Consider the following 13,085-nt stretch of genomic DNA (forward strand, 5'->3'; position numbering starts at 1 on the left):
TTTGTTTGTATTGATTATTGATTGTGCAACACAACATTTTTTTGTGTGAGAATTCTAAAAGGACATGTTTTCATTTAAATCATATAAATATAATGGCAGTGAGGAAGAAGGTTTTTTTTTTCATATTCAAATACTTCTTATATACAGCATTAGTAAAATACTGTACTATATTAGCAAAATATTGTACTATGATATCATTATTTCAATGTCTTGTAACATTCATTGATTCATTGTGTGATGTATTGGGGAAAATGTGTTGAAAACTGAGAAAAGTGCCCTTGTGGTGTTACTGTTGCCATAGTAATTTGTGAGAAAATTAAATTAAAAGACTGTTGTACTATATCTTTATTTTCCAAAGCATATTTCTTTACCTTTTTTATGTATATGGCCTCACACACATACAAACATATGTACTAAATTAAATATGTACAAACATAAATGATTTCTGGACAATAGCAGGTCATTGGAAAGTCAGAGCAGATCATATGACATTTTTTTTTTTTTTTTTTTTATTTTTTTTTATATTTATTTTTTCAATCTCTGTACATTGTATAGTGTTCTTTTGCTGTTTTATGTCGCTATACTAGTGGCAGAAAAATCTAAATAAAATAGACTTTCTCAAGTACGAATACTTTCAAAAAAGCAAAGCAGACAAATTTTCAAGAGTAAAATAAATGTATGTCTGCAAGTATAGTAATATATATATATATATATATATATATATATATATATATATATATATATATATAAAAACTAAAATAGTTTTCAGCTTTTCTGTTGACATGCTAAACCAGAATACAGTGTGTCCTCAGGACGGCTCTCTCCTTCACTCTCACTGTACTCATTTGTACAGTAGTGTAAGTGATCTCCATGTTCTAAAAAAAAAAAAAAAACTATTTTCCACAGTCAGATAACATATTACAGTCATATTTTATCATATTAGTCATTATAGGTCTTATCAATGGTTTCTTTTTTATAATTACCTTATTCATTAACACATCATCATCATTAGTAGTCTGTATCTGTTGAGATTGTCTCCCTGTTTTGAAAAGAGATTTAATAGTATGTGAATTAATTTTTAAAAGAGAGAATAGTCATCGCTTACATATGGCCTAAAATGAAAAAATTAAATATTACAGAATATTACAGAATTAATATAATTTCTATTAAACTATTGATCAGGCATTTTTTACAATATAATATTAATATAAATTAGGCTATTTTATAGAAGACTGTATAAATTCATATAAATACTTACCATTTTTCCTCATGCAACAAAGCAGAATGTTGATGGTAAAACTTATTGCCAGTAGTGCTGCAAGGCCGATTTGAATGAATAATAGTATGTTCTGACTCTCAAAGTTGTCTAAATAAATAAATAAATAAATCACACAGGTATTTTGGAAAAGATAAAATAAAACAAAATAAAATATCCAAAATATAATTTTTTTTATTTAATCATTATTCACTTTGTCAATATTATGTTGAAAAAGTGACGACATTATATTACATTTTAATTCATATCCAACATTGTAGAAGAATATACATTCAAAAGTGATTCGAATTTATATTATTTTAGTTATCTGTTTAGTTCTTTTTTTATGACATTATTAGGTATGTATTTTCTGCCATAGAACTCTACCAACTCTTCTTTTGACTCTTGACTATAAAAACATATTTCCAAATATAAGTAGTAAAGATATAATAAAATGCTCACACTTACCAGGAGTGTGTTTAGAAACATTTCCAAATAAAATCTCCCCACATGTGGCCAGTGCACAGTAAGTTCCCGTTTGTGAGGAACTGAAAATTTTCTTTGGGAGGTTGTACATGCAGGTCGGTGAAAGACAGTCAGCTTCAGATCTCCCCACACATCCATCATTTGTGTTTCCATGAACATAAATGGATCCTGGAGGTGATTCTCCTGATCCGTGTTTGAACCAGCAGAGACGATGTTCACCTCCAAGTCTTTCTAACTCATTTTGGATTGAACATTGCAGAGGAACATTTACCCCTGATTTAACTGATTCTTTATTTGGTTGCTTTATTGTGATGGTTTTGTTTATTTTTTTTCCTATAATGAATGATGTTTTGTATAAATAGTTGTTTTTTTCCATATTATCATCGTAATAAAAACATTAATATGAAAGCGGTATGCACTGACTCACCTTTAATAACCAAATGAGTGCCATTTCCAAATGTAATGATGTTAGAGAAAGAGAAAGCACAGTAGTAGGTGCCCCAATCTGATTGTACAGTCTTCACAATTGTCAGATTAAAACTATCAGTCCCTCTTAACACATCAAAATGATTACTGTCAAAATCATTGTAAAACTGGCTTTTTGATGAACGGAGAACAGAGGAAGTAATGAGACGTGGTTCTTCTCCAGTGACTTGCTTGTACCACAGTGCCATGCTTAATTGTTTTGTTGTAAAAAAGCAGGACAAAACCACAGGATCTCCTTCATGAACTGATACAACTGGGTCCAGTTGTATAATGTCTCCATATATTATCTTAACTGTTAATAGATTACAAATATCATTTGTAACATTTTGATGATCTTAAGAAAAGCCATACCTTGTTTGTTAAATATATATGAATATTATTGAAATGGCACTTACAGACTTCATATAAGAGGAAGATCGTCACCCAAAGTTGTCTGTCCATTTTATCGTCATCCAGATCATTCTGTGCTCAGGCTAAAAAACAAAAAGTAGCTCACACAGCGTTAACTGTTATATACACTTAAGATACCTTAAGATCACATGATTCTGTTTGTCAGCAAATCATCACCCATTTCCTGAACTTGACACAGTTTTACGTGCAGCGCTTTCAACCCACACATTAAATGAATTATGTAGACAAAAAAAAAAAGGATAATCCATGTGGAATATTCATTGTAGAATATCCATGTAGTATTTCCCTTTTTTCCAGAAAAGTGCATTTTATTTTATCAAACTAAAATTATTATAAAGCATGAATTTACATACTACACAGACAAATAAAGTTAAATTGTGCAATATTTAATTGTCATCCTCTAAAAATGTTTTATTATTTTTTGAATATCATTAGTTTGATTCAGGCCATATATAAATTAAAATGCACTGCAACCTTTGGCACAGAAAATCCCTGTCCATGGTCCTGAAACTATACAATTCTTGGATTTTGTGCTGATTTGTAGGCAAAAAAGCAATATCATATTTTGATGCACCATAAATAGTGTAATAAATAAATTAAATATGATATCATTATGTTGTACATCACATTTCATATGATCATCTTTGTTTAGCTTCCATTAATGGGCCAATGTTGATACTGCCTTTATAACCTCTTCATTCTGCAATAGAAGTAATCACCAATAAACATCATTTGTATATTTTTATATTCAGTATATTGCTAGTATATTATGTTATATTATATTTTCAAATATTTAATGGGCCTGTGGTTTGAATCTATTTTATTACTAAACTTAGGCTCTTGCACCACAACTTAAAGGAGAAGCGTGTGAGTTTTTCAGTGGTAAAGTACTTTTTAAAATACTTGCAACATAATAAATATGTTAAAGTCTCTTATTAAAGTTAATATTTAGACAACTTTAAGTAATGTTAACTTTAAGTATCATTAACTATTGGTAGTTTATTTTGAAACACCATGGCTCTGTGGTGTTATCTAAACATTGCTTTAAACAGTGTTTTTTGAGCATTATGATGTAGCTCGACACAGTAATGTTGGCTTAACCGATTGTGTGAGTTTGAGGTAGGACTTATTTGTCTGAACATAAAACCGTCTGACATTATTATTATTATTTTAAATTTTATATGGAAATTACATATTGTATTTCATCTTTATAATTAAACCCTTTATGCACATACATTTTTCTGTATTTCATGTCTATTTTTGTCCTGCCATAGACAGACACATAACACTAAGACAGGAGCATGTTGATCTAAACTATAATTTAGACAAACAATGAACATGCACATCAGAACATGAGGTTCTACATGTGTTTGCATGAGCAGGCTAAACTGTATTTTTGGAAACTGTAAACCGTTGTTCAACTAGAGCAGTGTCCTATGAGAACAAAAGTTACACTTGAAATCAAATGCCTTTGTAGCTCAGTCTCAGGCTTTCACAAGTGGTAGTGATGAAGTCTAAGCTGGTGTAAATGCATGTGACTGCTTCTGACACCTTCTCTTTTTTTAGCATCATCATACGCTGTGTGGAAACTTTTGACCACTAAGATTGAGCTCTACTGAAGACTGCTTAATCTTTCCATTCTGTTTTGACTTTCATGCGCTGACCACAAACACAACACAGAGATCAGCAGTCTGCACTGTGAACTCTTAAATGAGGTTGCTGATCGCTCTGCTCTGTTTTCCACTGTAATGCTAAATAACACATAATATTAAAAACAATAATGAAAATAATAATTATAAAATATGGCATATCCTTATGCATTTGTCAGATGTTATATGTATATATTAAGTATATATTATATGTTTAATACAGAAAATACATATATTACCTCTTTAAAGATAGTTTTAAAAAACATAAACACTAATTAAAATATTATATTTAGAAATGTACATACATTTAAGGAATTAACTTTCAGTGTTATTGGTGTGATAAAATAGAAACTGTCCATAACTATATAAAACAGACTCTAGCATCGATCATTTCTATTGAAGTTGTGAAAATATATCAAAGCAACCAGAAAATTTCAAGCTCTTACAATCGATTTCATATCTGTTGTGTAATATTCTAATTCGCATTGTGTCATTTTGCTCTTCTTGTCAGTTCTTCCTGTTTTCAGCAGCAGGGGGAGCAGAATAAGTATATTTGAAAAATGTTAAGCGTTAAAATTTAAGATTTACATTTAATTGATGAGCTATGATGAAATGTATGCACCGTACATATTTTCTTATGTACGTATTTAACACTTGTGCTGTGCTGGAAATCATTTACTTAAATTGGTGTTGTTGTCACCCGGTTGTGGCTTGTAAATCTCTCGTGCCACTTTATCTTTATCTTGGATTCAATCCTTTTGCCAGCTTCTTTTTTTTAATGTCTTTTAATTAGTAATTGTATTTCTTTTTGGTACTGATTGGTCATAGGCCTCACTGATCTGAGCTTATGCACATCAGTAAAAATAAGCATTATTTGTGGATAATTTTGGCTCACTCAAAAACTGAGGGGCATAAGCTCAGATCAGTGAGGCCTATGACCAATTAGTTTCAGAATGAAATACGAAACTTGTGCTAACTGAAAGAAAAAAAAAATTGATAAAAAGATTGAGTTCAATAGCTGTTAGTAATATATTTATGTACACACAATAATTGGGGACACACACACAAGAAATATCTGTATTGATATGTAAGAAGTAAAACTGTCCAGTAAGGTCTCAGTTACTTCTTGGAATTTTTTTTTTTTTTTTTTTTTTTTTTTTGAAGTAGGGTGGGCTGTTTGTGTTTTTGGTAATGGAAAGGGATGTGAAGACAAACGTTGGCTTTGTGTGTGTGTGTGTGTGTGGGTGTGTGTGTGTGTGTGTGTGTGTGTGTGTGTGTGTGTGTGTGTGTGTGTGTGTGTGTGTGGTTTTGATGCAGCAAGAGTTGTGAAAGAAAAAATAAATGGGTCTTGTCTTGCGGGTGGAAACTATACTTAAACCATGATGCATGTTCATGCTCAAACTGAGAGCAAAGGTGCTGATCCATTTTCACTTTGTCACATTTCATTTTTATCATTTTTAAAAATATATATTTGTTACTTATTCTAATTATACGTGTGTGTGTGTGGGGGGGGACACAAATTTGTGTAATGACATGGGTATTACACTAGTATAACAACATAAATGTGTCTTATGAGCTATTTCTTGAGTATTCCTAATTAAAATAGTTTTAAAAAACATGAGGGGTAGGGTTAGGGTAAAGGGATAGAAAATACCATTTGTACAGTATAAAAATTATTACGTCTATGTAGAGTCCCCATAAAACATTAAAAAAAAAACATTTGTGTGTTTGTTTGTGTGTGTTTATTTCACAGGGACATTACACAATAACATTACTGCATAGTGTTGAGCAGCAGCTCTATAAAAAAATATTACCAACAAACAATCTAAAATTCAAAATACAGTTATACATTATGTGTAAAAAATTACAAATATCCAGTTAAGTAAAATAATTATACTCTAAATAATTAATAATTACAAGATTTATGACATATTTAAATTGTGCATTAAAGATGTATTTTGATCCAAGTATATAAGATACAAAGCTCATCCGCTGATGTTCACCTCAGAAGTTTTAACTCTACACTAAGCAGGTTTTTCCTGTCACTCACTCAGCAGGATATGATGTCATTCACTCACACAGCCCCTTTTTTAGTTTGACTCTTATGTTTAGCCAGACTGCGTTCCATTAGAGTTCATCTTCTCTTACTTTTCTGCTGGACTTTAATGAAATTAAGAGATTTTCCGGGTGGGAGTAATGTTTTCTTCTGTCTCTGATTTTAATCATGAGTAAAGCTTGTGCCACACAGTGAGGAGAGACAGAGGGGGCTGAGTGGGTGTCAAACAGGCCAAAGTTACTGCAGACAGTCTCATGCATATTGAATGGAAGAAGACTGTCTAAAGCTCTTTTGTGTATTTTGATCAACTGATTAAATCTTGGCACAGTACTGGTGTATAACCTGGGGTTAGACCTTGTGGTTTGTGGTGTAGATCTTATCAAACGTTAAATTAGATCCTGTCACCATTCACATTCACAACAAATAAAAATAGCATAATTGTGTGTTTTTATCACTAATCATGTTGCAATGGTATCTGAAAATGAAATACAAAGAGCACGGGGGGTTTTATGGCAGGAAAAAAACATGGCAAATTGCTCAAATAACACTTTATTCACATACAGTACAACATCAACATCAAAGCACAGTAAGCATGAGATAATGAGAATAAAGAGACTAATTGTAAACATTTAAGTTTAATATTTTATTCAGAACATAACAATGTCAATTATGATTCATCAAAGTGGCTCTGGTTAGCAAACAATATTAGCAACTATATATATTCAGTATTACAATACAGAGTTTTTACATTTCAGTCCAGAGTACTCCGTCAGTCTTTGTCTCTCCTCTCGCTGCTGTCTTGAGCTCTGCCTTGTGAATTTTAAGGCAGCATAATTCAAATCGGAGGTCCTGTGGTACTAAAATAAAAGATATATATATTTAATAAACGTTTACATTAAGTGATGTACATCATCTAAACCAAAGTTGTCTAAATACTTGACTTTTAACGTATCATTTTATCTGTCCATGTAATACAAACCTGTACACTTGACACTATATTATCTGTAGCATGAACGTGTTGAGATGTGTTGCCTGTTATAAGATAAAATATTGGATGATTTTTAGTACTTTAAAATGGCATTGATATTTTGCCATGCAGGTTAAAAGGAATTATGTTAATTTTATTAATATATTATTTAGAATAATACATTTATATGAAATTTAATAAAATGTTTTCACCTTAATGTATATCTTAATGTATTTAATATGATGTATTGTATATATATATATATATATATATATATATATATATATATATATATATATATATATATAATATGATGTATTAATGTATATATATATATATATATATACATTCAAGTGAGCTGTTACCTTTCATCTTTTTTATGCAAAGTAGAATATTACTGATGAAGCTTACAGTCAGCAGTGCTGCAAGGCCAATTAGAATGTAGATCTTTATGTGTTGGCCTTTATGTTCATCTGAAACAAGTAACACATAACTTGAATGCACCACATGCTGCGTGGTGGATCTACATGCAGCATGCAATTAAAGAAGTAGCGATTAATTTTGCATCAACGGAAATTCAATATTGCAGATGGACAACATGTTTCAAACACTTTATGAACACTAAGGAACTCTGTGTGTTATACTACACAGTGTTAGATGTCAAAAGGTTTTGTCTTGGCATCGTACAATACACTAGACGCTCACTAAAAATACTGGGTCACAACAGTAAAATGGCTGCTTAAGATGTACATAACTTGTTATAAATTGTATTTAACACACTTACCATAAGAAACCAGATTAATTCCATTTCCAAATAGAATTTCCTTACATGTGACCACAGCACAGTAGTAAGTCCCATCATCAGAGGGCTTGATGTTTCTCAAAGAGAGACTGTAGACACAGCTCTTGGTAGGAGAAACTGAGCTGTTTTTACAACTTCCTTGAGTGTAAATGATTCCTGAATGGGATTTTCCTAAACCGTGTTTGAACCAGTAGACTTTGTGATCACCTCTACAACTCTCTTGTTCATTTTGGATTGTACATAGTAGAGTTACATTTCCACCTGACAATGTTATTTCAGGGTGAGGCTGCTGTAGAATATGACTCCTGTTGGATTTAGAACCTGCTGAAGAAATATCATGAATTTGATACTGTAAAACATTACTGATTTCATAAAGAGTTAGTCTAAATTTTGATCACTCACCTCTAAGCACTAGATTAGTTCCTGCTCCAAAGTAGACAACATTAGAAAAAGAAACAGCACAGTAATATGTAGCTGAATCGGATTGTGCAGTTTCTTGAATAGTCAAATTAAAGCTGCCAATCCCTGCACCTACTCTAAAGCGCATTGACTTTTCAAAATCATCATAAAGTATACTTTTTTGAGTCCAGTGGTACGAAGAGGCTACAAGAACAGGTCTCTCGCCCAGAGTCTGTTTGAACCACATAACTCTATTCAGTTGGTCTTTTGGGTGAAAGCAGTGAAATGTCACATCATCACCTACTTGAACTGCAACATCTTCCATCTGCAGAATACTTTCAGAATAGTGCATTGCTGTAAAATAATGCGAAGACATTTGTTGAAACATAAGCGACACAATAAAAAGCAAAGAAGGTTCAAGAAAAACTTGTGAAACCATTACTGTTGTAGTATTGTACTTACACGGTTTATAAAAGAGAACACATACAATGAAGAGATTGACATACATTTTCAGATGACCTTCAGTGCTCAACCTTAGATTCTCTGAAACCTTTCCTCTGCTTTGAGTGGAGGCATCATCACATCATTGCATTGGCTCTCTGAGCTGAAATGTCATTGGCCATTTCCTTGTTTAACTTGTGGCACATTATCATAAAATCTTTAATGATTTGTAAAGTATCTATTCTGATGTATAACCTCAATCAGGATTAAACAAAGTATAAATGGAGCTATACATATTTAAAATAACTAGCATTGTATAAACTCTTTACACTGATAAGCTTCTACATCAGACAAAGGAAAAATCCCCTTTATAGTACATGTCAGAGAAGGGCCAATAGCTGACATACGTGAACTCACAAACACACATAAAAAACTCAGTTTAATCTTAAAATATTTTGATGAAAATATCACACTTTACAGCAAATGCATCACTGATGTTGATACATATTAAGTGGTGGTGAAACAAACAACAACAAAAAGATCCACTTGAAATTTCTTAGTGGAAACTGCTTAACATTTACAGTATTTCAAGATTTGGACTACAAACCCATGATTTTAAACCCTGAAAGAAATTACAGTATATTTATATTGTAAAAGGTTGAGGAGTCATGAACATAAATGACAGGTGTGTTTAAATATTCAAATGAATGCAAATGAAGTGTTGCTACTGTAAGTCTTTATATTAAATAATTTGCATGATGAACGATGAAAGAATATTGTGTAAGTGAATTTACATAAGCATAATATGCTGAAAATCAAGATAAAAATATCTTTGTCTGCTTTTCTCTATTTGTGATCTCTCACTGCCATCACCTGGTCGCTTATAACAGTAGTATGCCACAATGTTATCACATGACCTCATCATATTGCATGTTTCAGCAAATGGCATCCAGTTGTCATCTTGGAAATTTGAAACAGTTAAAATTTTGTTAAAACATCCAGTCAACATGAATCAAAACTGACCATTTTTAATGCACGATTCATCCATGCAAGTTTTTCCGAGAAAAAGGGGAAAAAAAGAGAAAAAAAAATCACCAGAAAAAAAATCACCAGTCTCTTATTTTTCAAGTCTTTCACTGAAACAAAAAACCTACAATTTTCTACAACTTTTTCTACCACTTTTCTACCATTTTTTGTGATCTGTGAAATCAAGTCCCGGCCTGCTTTTTTCCCCACACTGAATTTCCTGTTTTACTCAAACACATCCTGTAAAATTAAATTCTTGTCTGTCTGATCAAATAATGATTAAAGTATATGTTCAAATATTATATTTGATATTTTTTCTATTACATTTCTAACACTGGAAATGGAAGGTCAAATAAAGTGTATTGCATTATGGGATACACTATTCAACATGGCATGCTCTGTAATAGAGGAAGTAACCATATTGTGTTAGAGATGAATAACCGAATTAGAAGGTTGACCTAAATCTAATTAGTCGAGAGGTTTATTTAAGCTGATGAACACAGTGCTTTCACATCTAGTAACATCTTTACAGGATGTGGTTATGCTTTTATATATAATTTTGCACGTCAGCTCCCAGAAGTGTTATTGTTAACACTCACAGCATTTCTTGAAAAAAAAAAAAAAAACACGTTTACCACGATGCAGAATAAGCACAGACGTGCATAGCCAGTTTCTATCATTAGAGACACAAATAGGGAATATTACTAATGCACTCCTGGAGTTTGATATTATGTTAAATATTATGGTACGATTAGATGATCATCAGCTACAAGTGTCAGATCTTGTCTCGCAATGTCGGTACAGAGTATGTTGTCTCCTCTAAGGGCCTTTTTCTCTGACCTCTTTTAGTGGAAAGGTCCAGAGCAGCATAGTTAATGTCATCTGTGTTGCGGTACTAGAAGAAAGAATTAGGAGACTCTTAATTTTTTTTCAGCACTCTATATTAAGTTACGAGAGTTAACTGTTATTTACACATCTGATTGTCCAAACCTGAACTCTTGTTGTATCGTCATTGGTAGTCTGGATTTGTTGAGGTGTTCTATCTGTTAGAAGTCAAATAAAGCATTATGAGAAGAGTTACATTGTTCTGTTTGTTTGAACACAGTATTGCATTTTCTATCACATAACTGTTCTTTCCAGGATTAGGTTTGACAATAATAATAATAATAATAATAATAAAACTGCTTAAACTGAAAGATTGCAAAAATTGAGAAGAAACGTGGTCTTACCTTTTCTTCTCAATGGTATACAGAGCAAAATATTTATGGTAAAACTGACTGTACACAGCACGGCAAGGCCAATTATTATAAAATATGGCATCCTCTCACTATTAAATTCATCTGAAACACAAGAAACATTGTGCAAGTTTATGAATTTAGAGAGTGGGTTCAAAAATATTTTGTCAAATTAAGTTTGATACCAACTATTTGTCACTGTTCAAACATATACAGTACTACACATACTACTGTACATAACTTATTGCATGTTGAATTAAATTATAACTTATAATCCTGCATGGATATTATTATATAGAGCATGACATTTATGTTTGATGTTTATTTGATTGTATTGGCCAATTTAAAATCTATTTAAATTTAAAGCTAAAATGCAAAAGTTTCTTAAGATTAAGAGACTTTGTATACTATATTATATATATATTAGTAGTAGAAGAAGTGTTAGAAGTTTCTAAAGAGTTAAGTCACACATCTGAATACAGAAAGTTCAACGAACAAAAACACAATAATAATAATAATAATAATAATAATAATAATAATAATAATAACAAAAGAAAAAAGGATTTTGACTAATCTATCTCATCTTAGAAGCTTGGTATTATGTATATTTCTCATATAGTAAATTGCTTGCGATATTTCTACTTTGCAAGTCACTTCGGATAAAAATGTGTCTGTTAAAAAATAATACTACTCAAACATAATGCACTTACCTTCAATGACCAATGTTGTGCCATTTCCAAATAAAACTTCATCACAAATTACCACAGCACAGTAGTATATTCCAGCATCAGAGAGACTAACATTCATCTTGGGGAGTTTGTACAGACAGCTCTGCATAGGAGAGGAGGCAGCAGAGTTCTTCTCACACTCATTGTTCATGTCTCCATGAGTATAAACCATTCCTGGATGGATAGTTTCTGAACTGCGTCTGTACCAGTAGACTAGTTGTATTCCTTTCTCACACATCTTCACTTCTACTGAGCACCGCAGAGTCACATTGCTTCCTGGCTTTATAACACCAAGCACAGACTGTTGAATAACAGCAGGTTTGAGGTCTGCACCTATAAGGGGAAAAAAAGAATTAACACTGACAATAAATGTAATCGTCCATCAAAAGTATAAATATTATAACACTCACCTTTAACCAGCAAAACAGTTCCAGTGCTGAAGGAAAAAATGTTAGCGAAGGCAACACCACAGAAATACGTGCCTGAATCAGATTTCAAGGTTCTCAGGATGGTTAAGTTAAAACTATCATCCTTTCTCACTGCACGAAAACGATGACTTGCTTCCAAGTCAGGAGAAAATTCATTTGGTTGAGAGTGGTGATATGATGACACTATTAGGACAGGTTTCTCTCCAAGAACCTGTTTATACCATAGTGCTCGGTGTACCTGATCATTTACAATAAGACAAGGTAACAATACATCCCCTCCCTCTTTTACGGTTAAAACCTGATCCACATGAGCAACATTGCAATCGTGTTCACCTGTTGGAAAAAAATTTGTAGTTTTCAAAGATGACATGTAGATGATTAGTAAAAGAATCATTGAATGACACATTATTTTGTACTTACAGACTTCATGAAGAAAAAGAAAGAGTATCATGTAGATGTTATTATTCATTTTATCTTCTTCCTGGGTCTTCTGCACTTCTGTCTACATGAGGTTCTGAGTCTATGAATCAGTTTGCTCTCTGAGGTACAGTATGACTTCATCATGTGACTCTATTGGTTCTCTGCATGCACAAATTACTGCCCCTTTCCTGAAGTAAGTTGCTAAGTATAGTATGTAAACAGCTGCAACTAGTAGACATCTAATCTTGCCAGCAGGCCAAATGAATGAAATTTAGAGAGATGTTTAGGGTGACAGC

The 13,085-nt window shown here is 32.1% G+C and overlaps 2 protein-coding genes and 1 pseudogene across 4 annotated transcripts; all 3 read right to left on the reverse strand.

The window, feature by feature from the left end:
• Positions 1-765: 765 nt before the first annotated feature.
• Positions 766-2,702, reverse strand: LOC109069107 (annotated as a pseudogene).
• Positions 2,703-6,886: 4,184 nt separating this feature from the next.
• On the reverse strand, positions 6,887-9,147 carry LOC109069109 (immunoglobulin kappa light chain-like). Of its 3 annotated transcripts, none has more exons than XM_042759585.1 (6): positions 8,974-9,147; positions 8,515-8,865; positions 8,095-8,436; positions 7,676-7,783; positions 7,323-7,375; positions 6,887-7,200 (listed from the first exon to the last, which is right to left on the reverse strand). In XM_042759585.1, exons 1-6 carry the CDS (start codon positions 9,017-9,019, stop codon positions 7,072-7,074), a joined length of 1,029 nt encoding a protein of 342 aa, XP_042615519.1. In that variant the 5' UTR covers positions 9,020-9,147; the 3' UTR covers positions 6,887-7,071. The 3 variants fall into 3 exon arrangements, with proteins under 3 accessions (XP_042615519.1, XP_042615520.1, XP_018941337.1); XM_042759586.1 differs by having other exon boundaries at positions 6,888-7,200; positions 8,095-8,433; XM_019085792.2 differs by having other exon boundaries at positions 7,064-7,200; positions 7,722-7,783.
• Positions 9,148-9,186: 39 nt separating this feature from the next.
• On the reverse strand, positions 9,187-12,900 carry nitr4a (novel immune-type receptor 4a). Its single transcript, XM_019085779.2, has 6 exons — positions 12,790-12,900; positions 12,352-12,702; positions 11,924-12,274; positions 11,208-11,318; positions 10,969-11,021; positions 9,187-10,873 (listed from the first exon to the last, which is right to left on the reverse strand). Exons 1-6 carry the CDS (start codon positions 12,836-12,838, stop codon positions 10,754-10,756), a joined length of 1,035 nt encoding a protein of 344 aa, XP_018941324.1. The 5' UTR covers positions 12,839-12,900; the 3' UTR covers positions 9,187-10,753.
• Between the last annotated feature and the right edge of the window lie 185 nt (positions 12,901-13,085).

Source organism: Cyprinus carpio, chromosome A7 (assembly GCF_018340385.1).
Source record: "Cyprinus carpio isolate SPL01 chromosome A7, ASM1834038v1, whole genome shotgun sequence".
Lineage (NCBI taxonomy): Eukaryota > Metazoa > Chordata > Actinopteri > Cypriniformes > Cyprinidae > Cyprinus > Cyprinus carpio.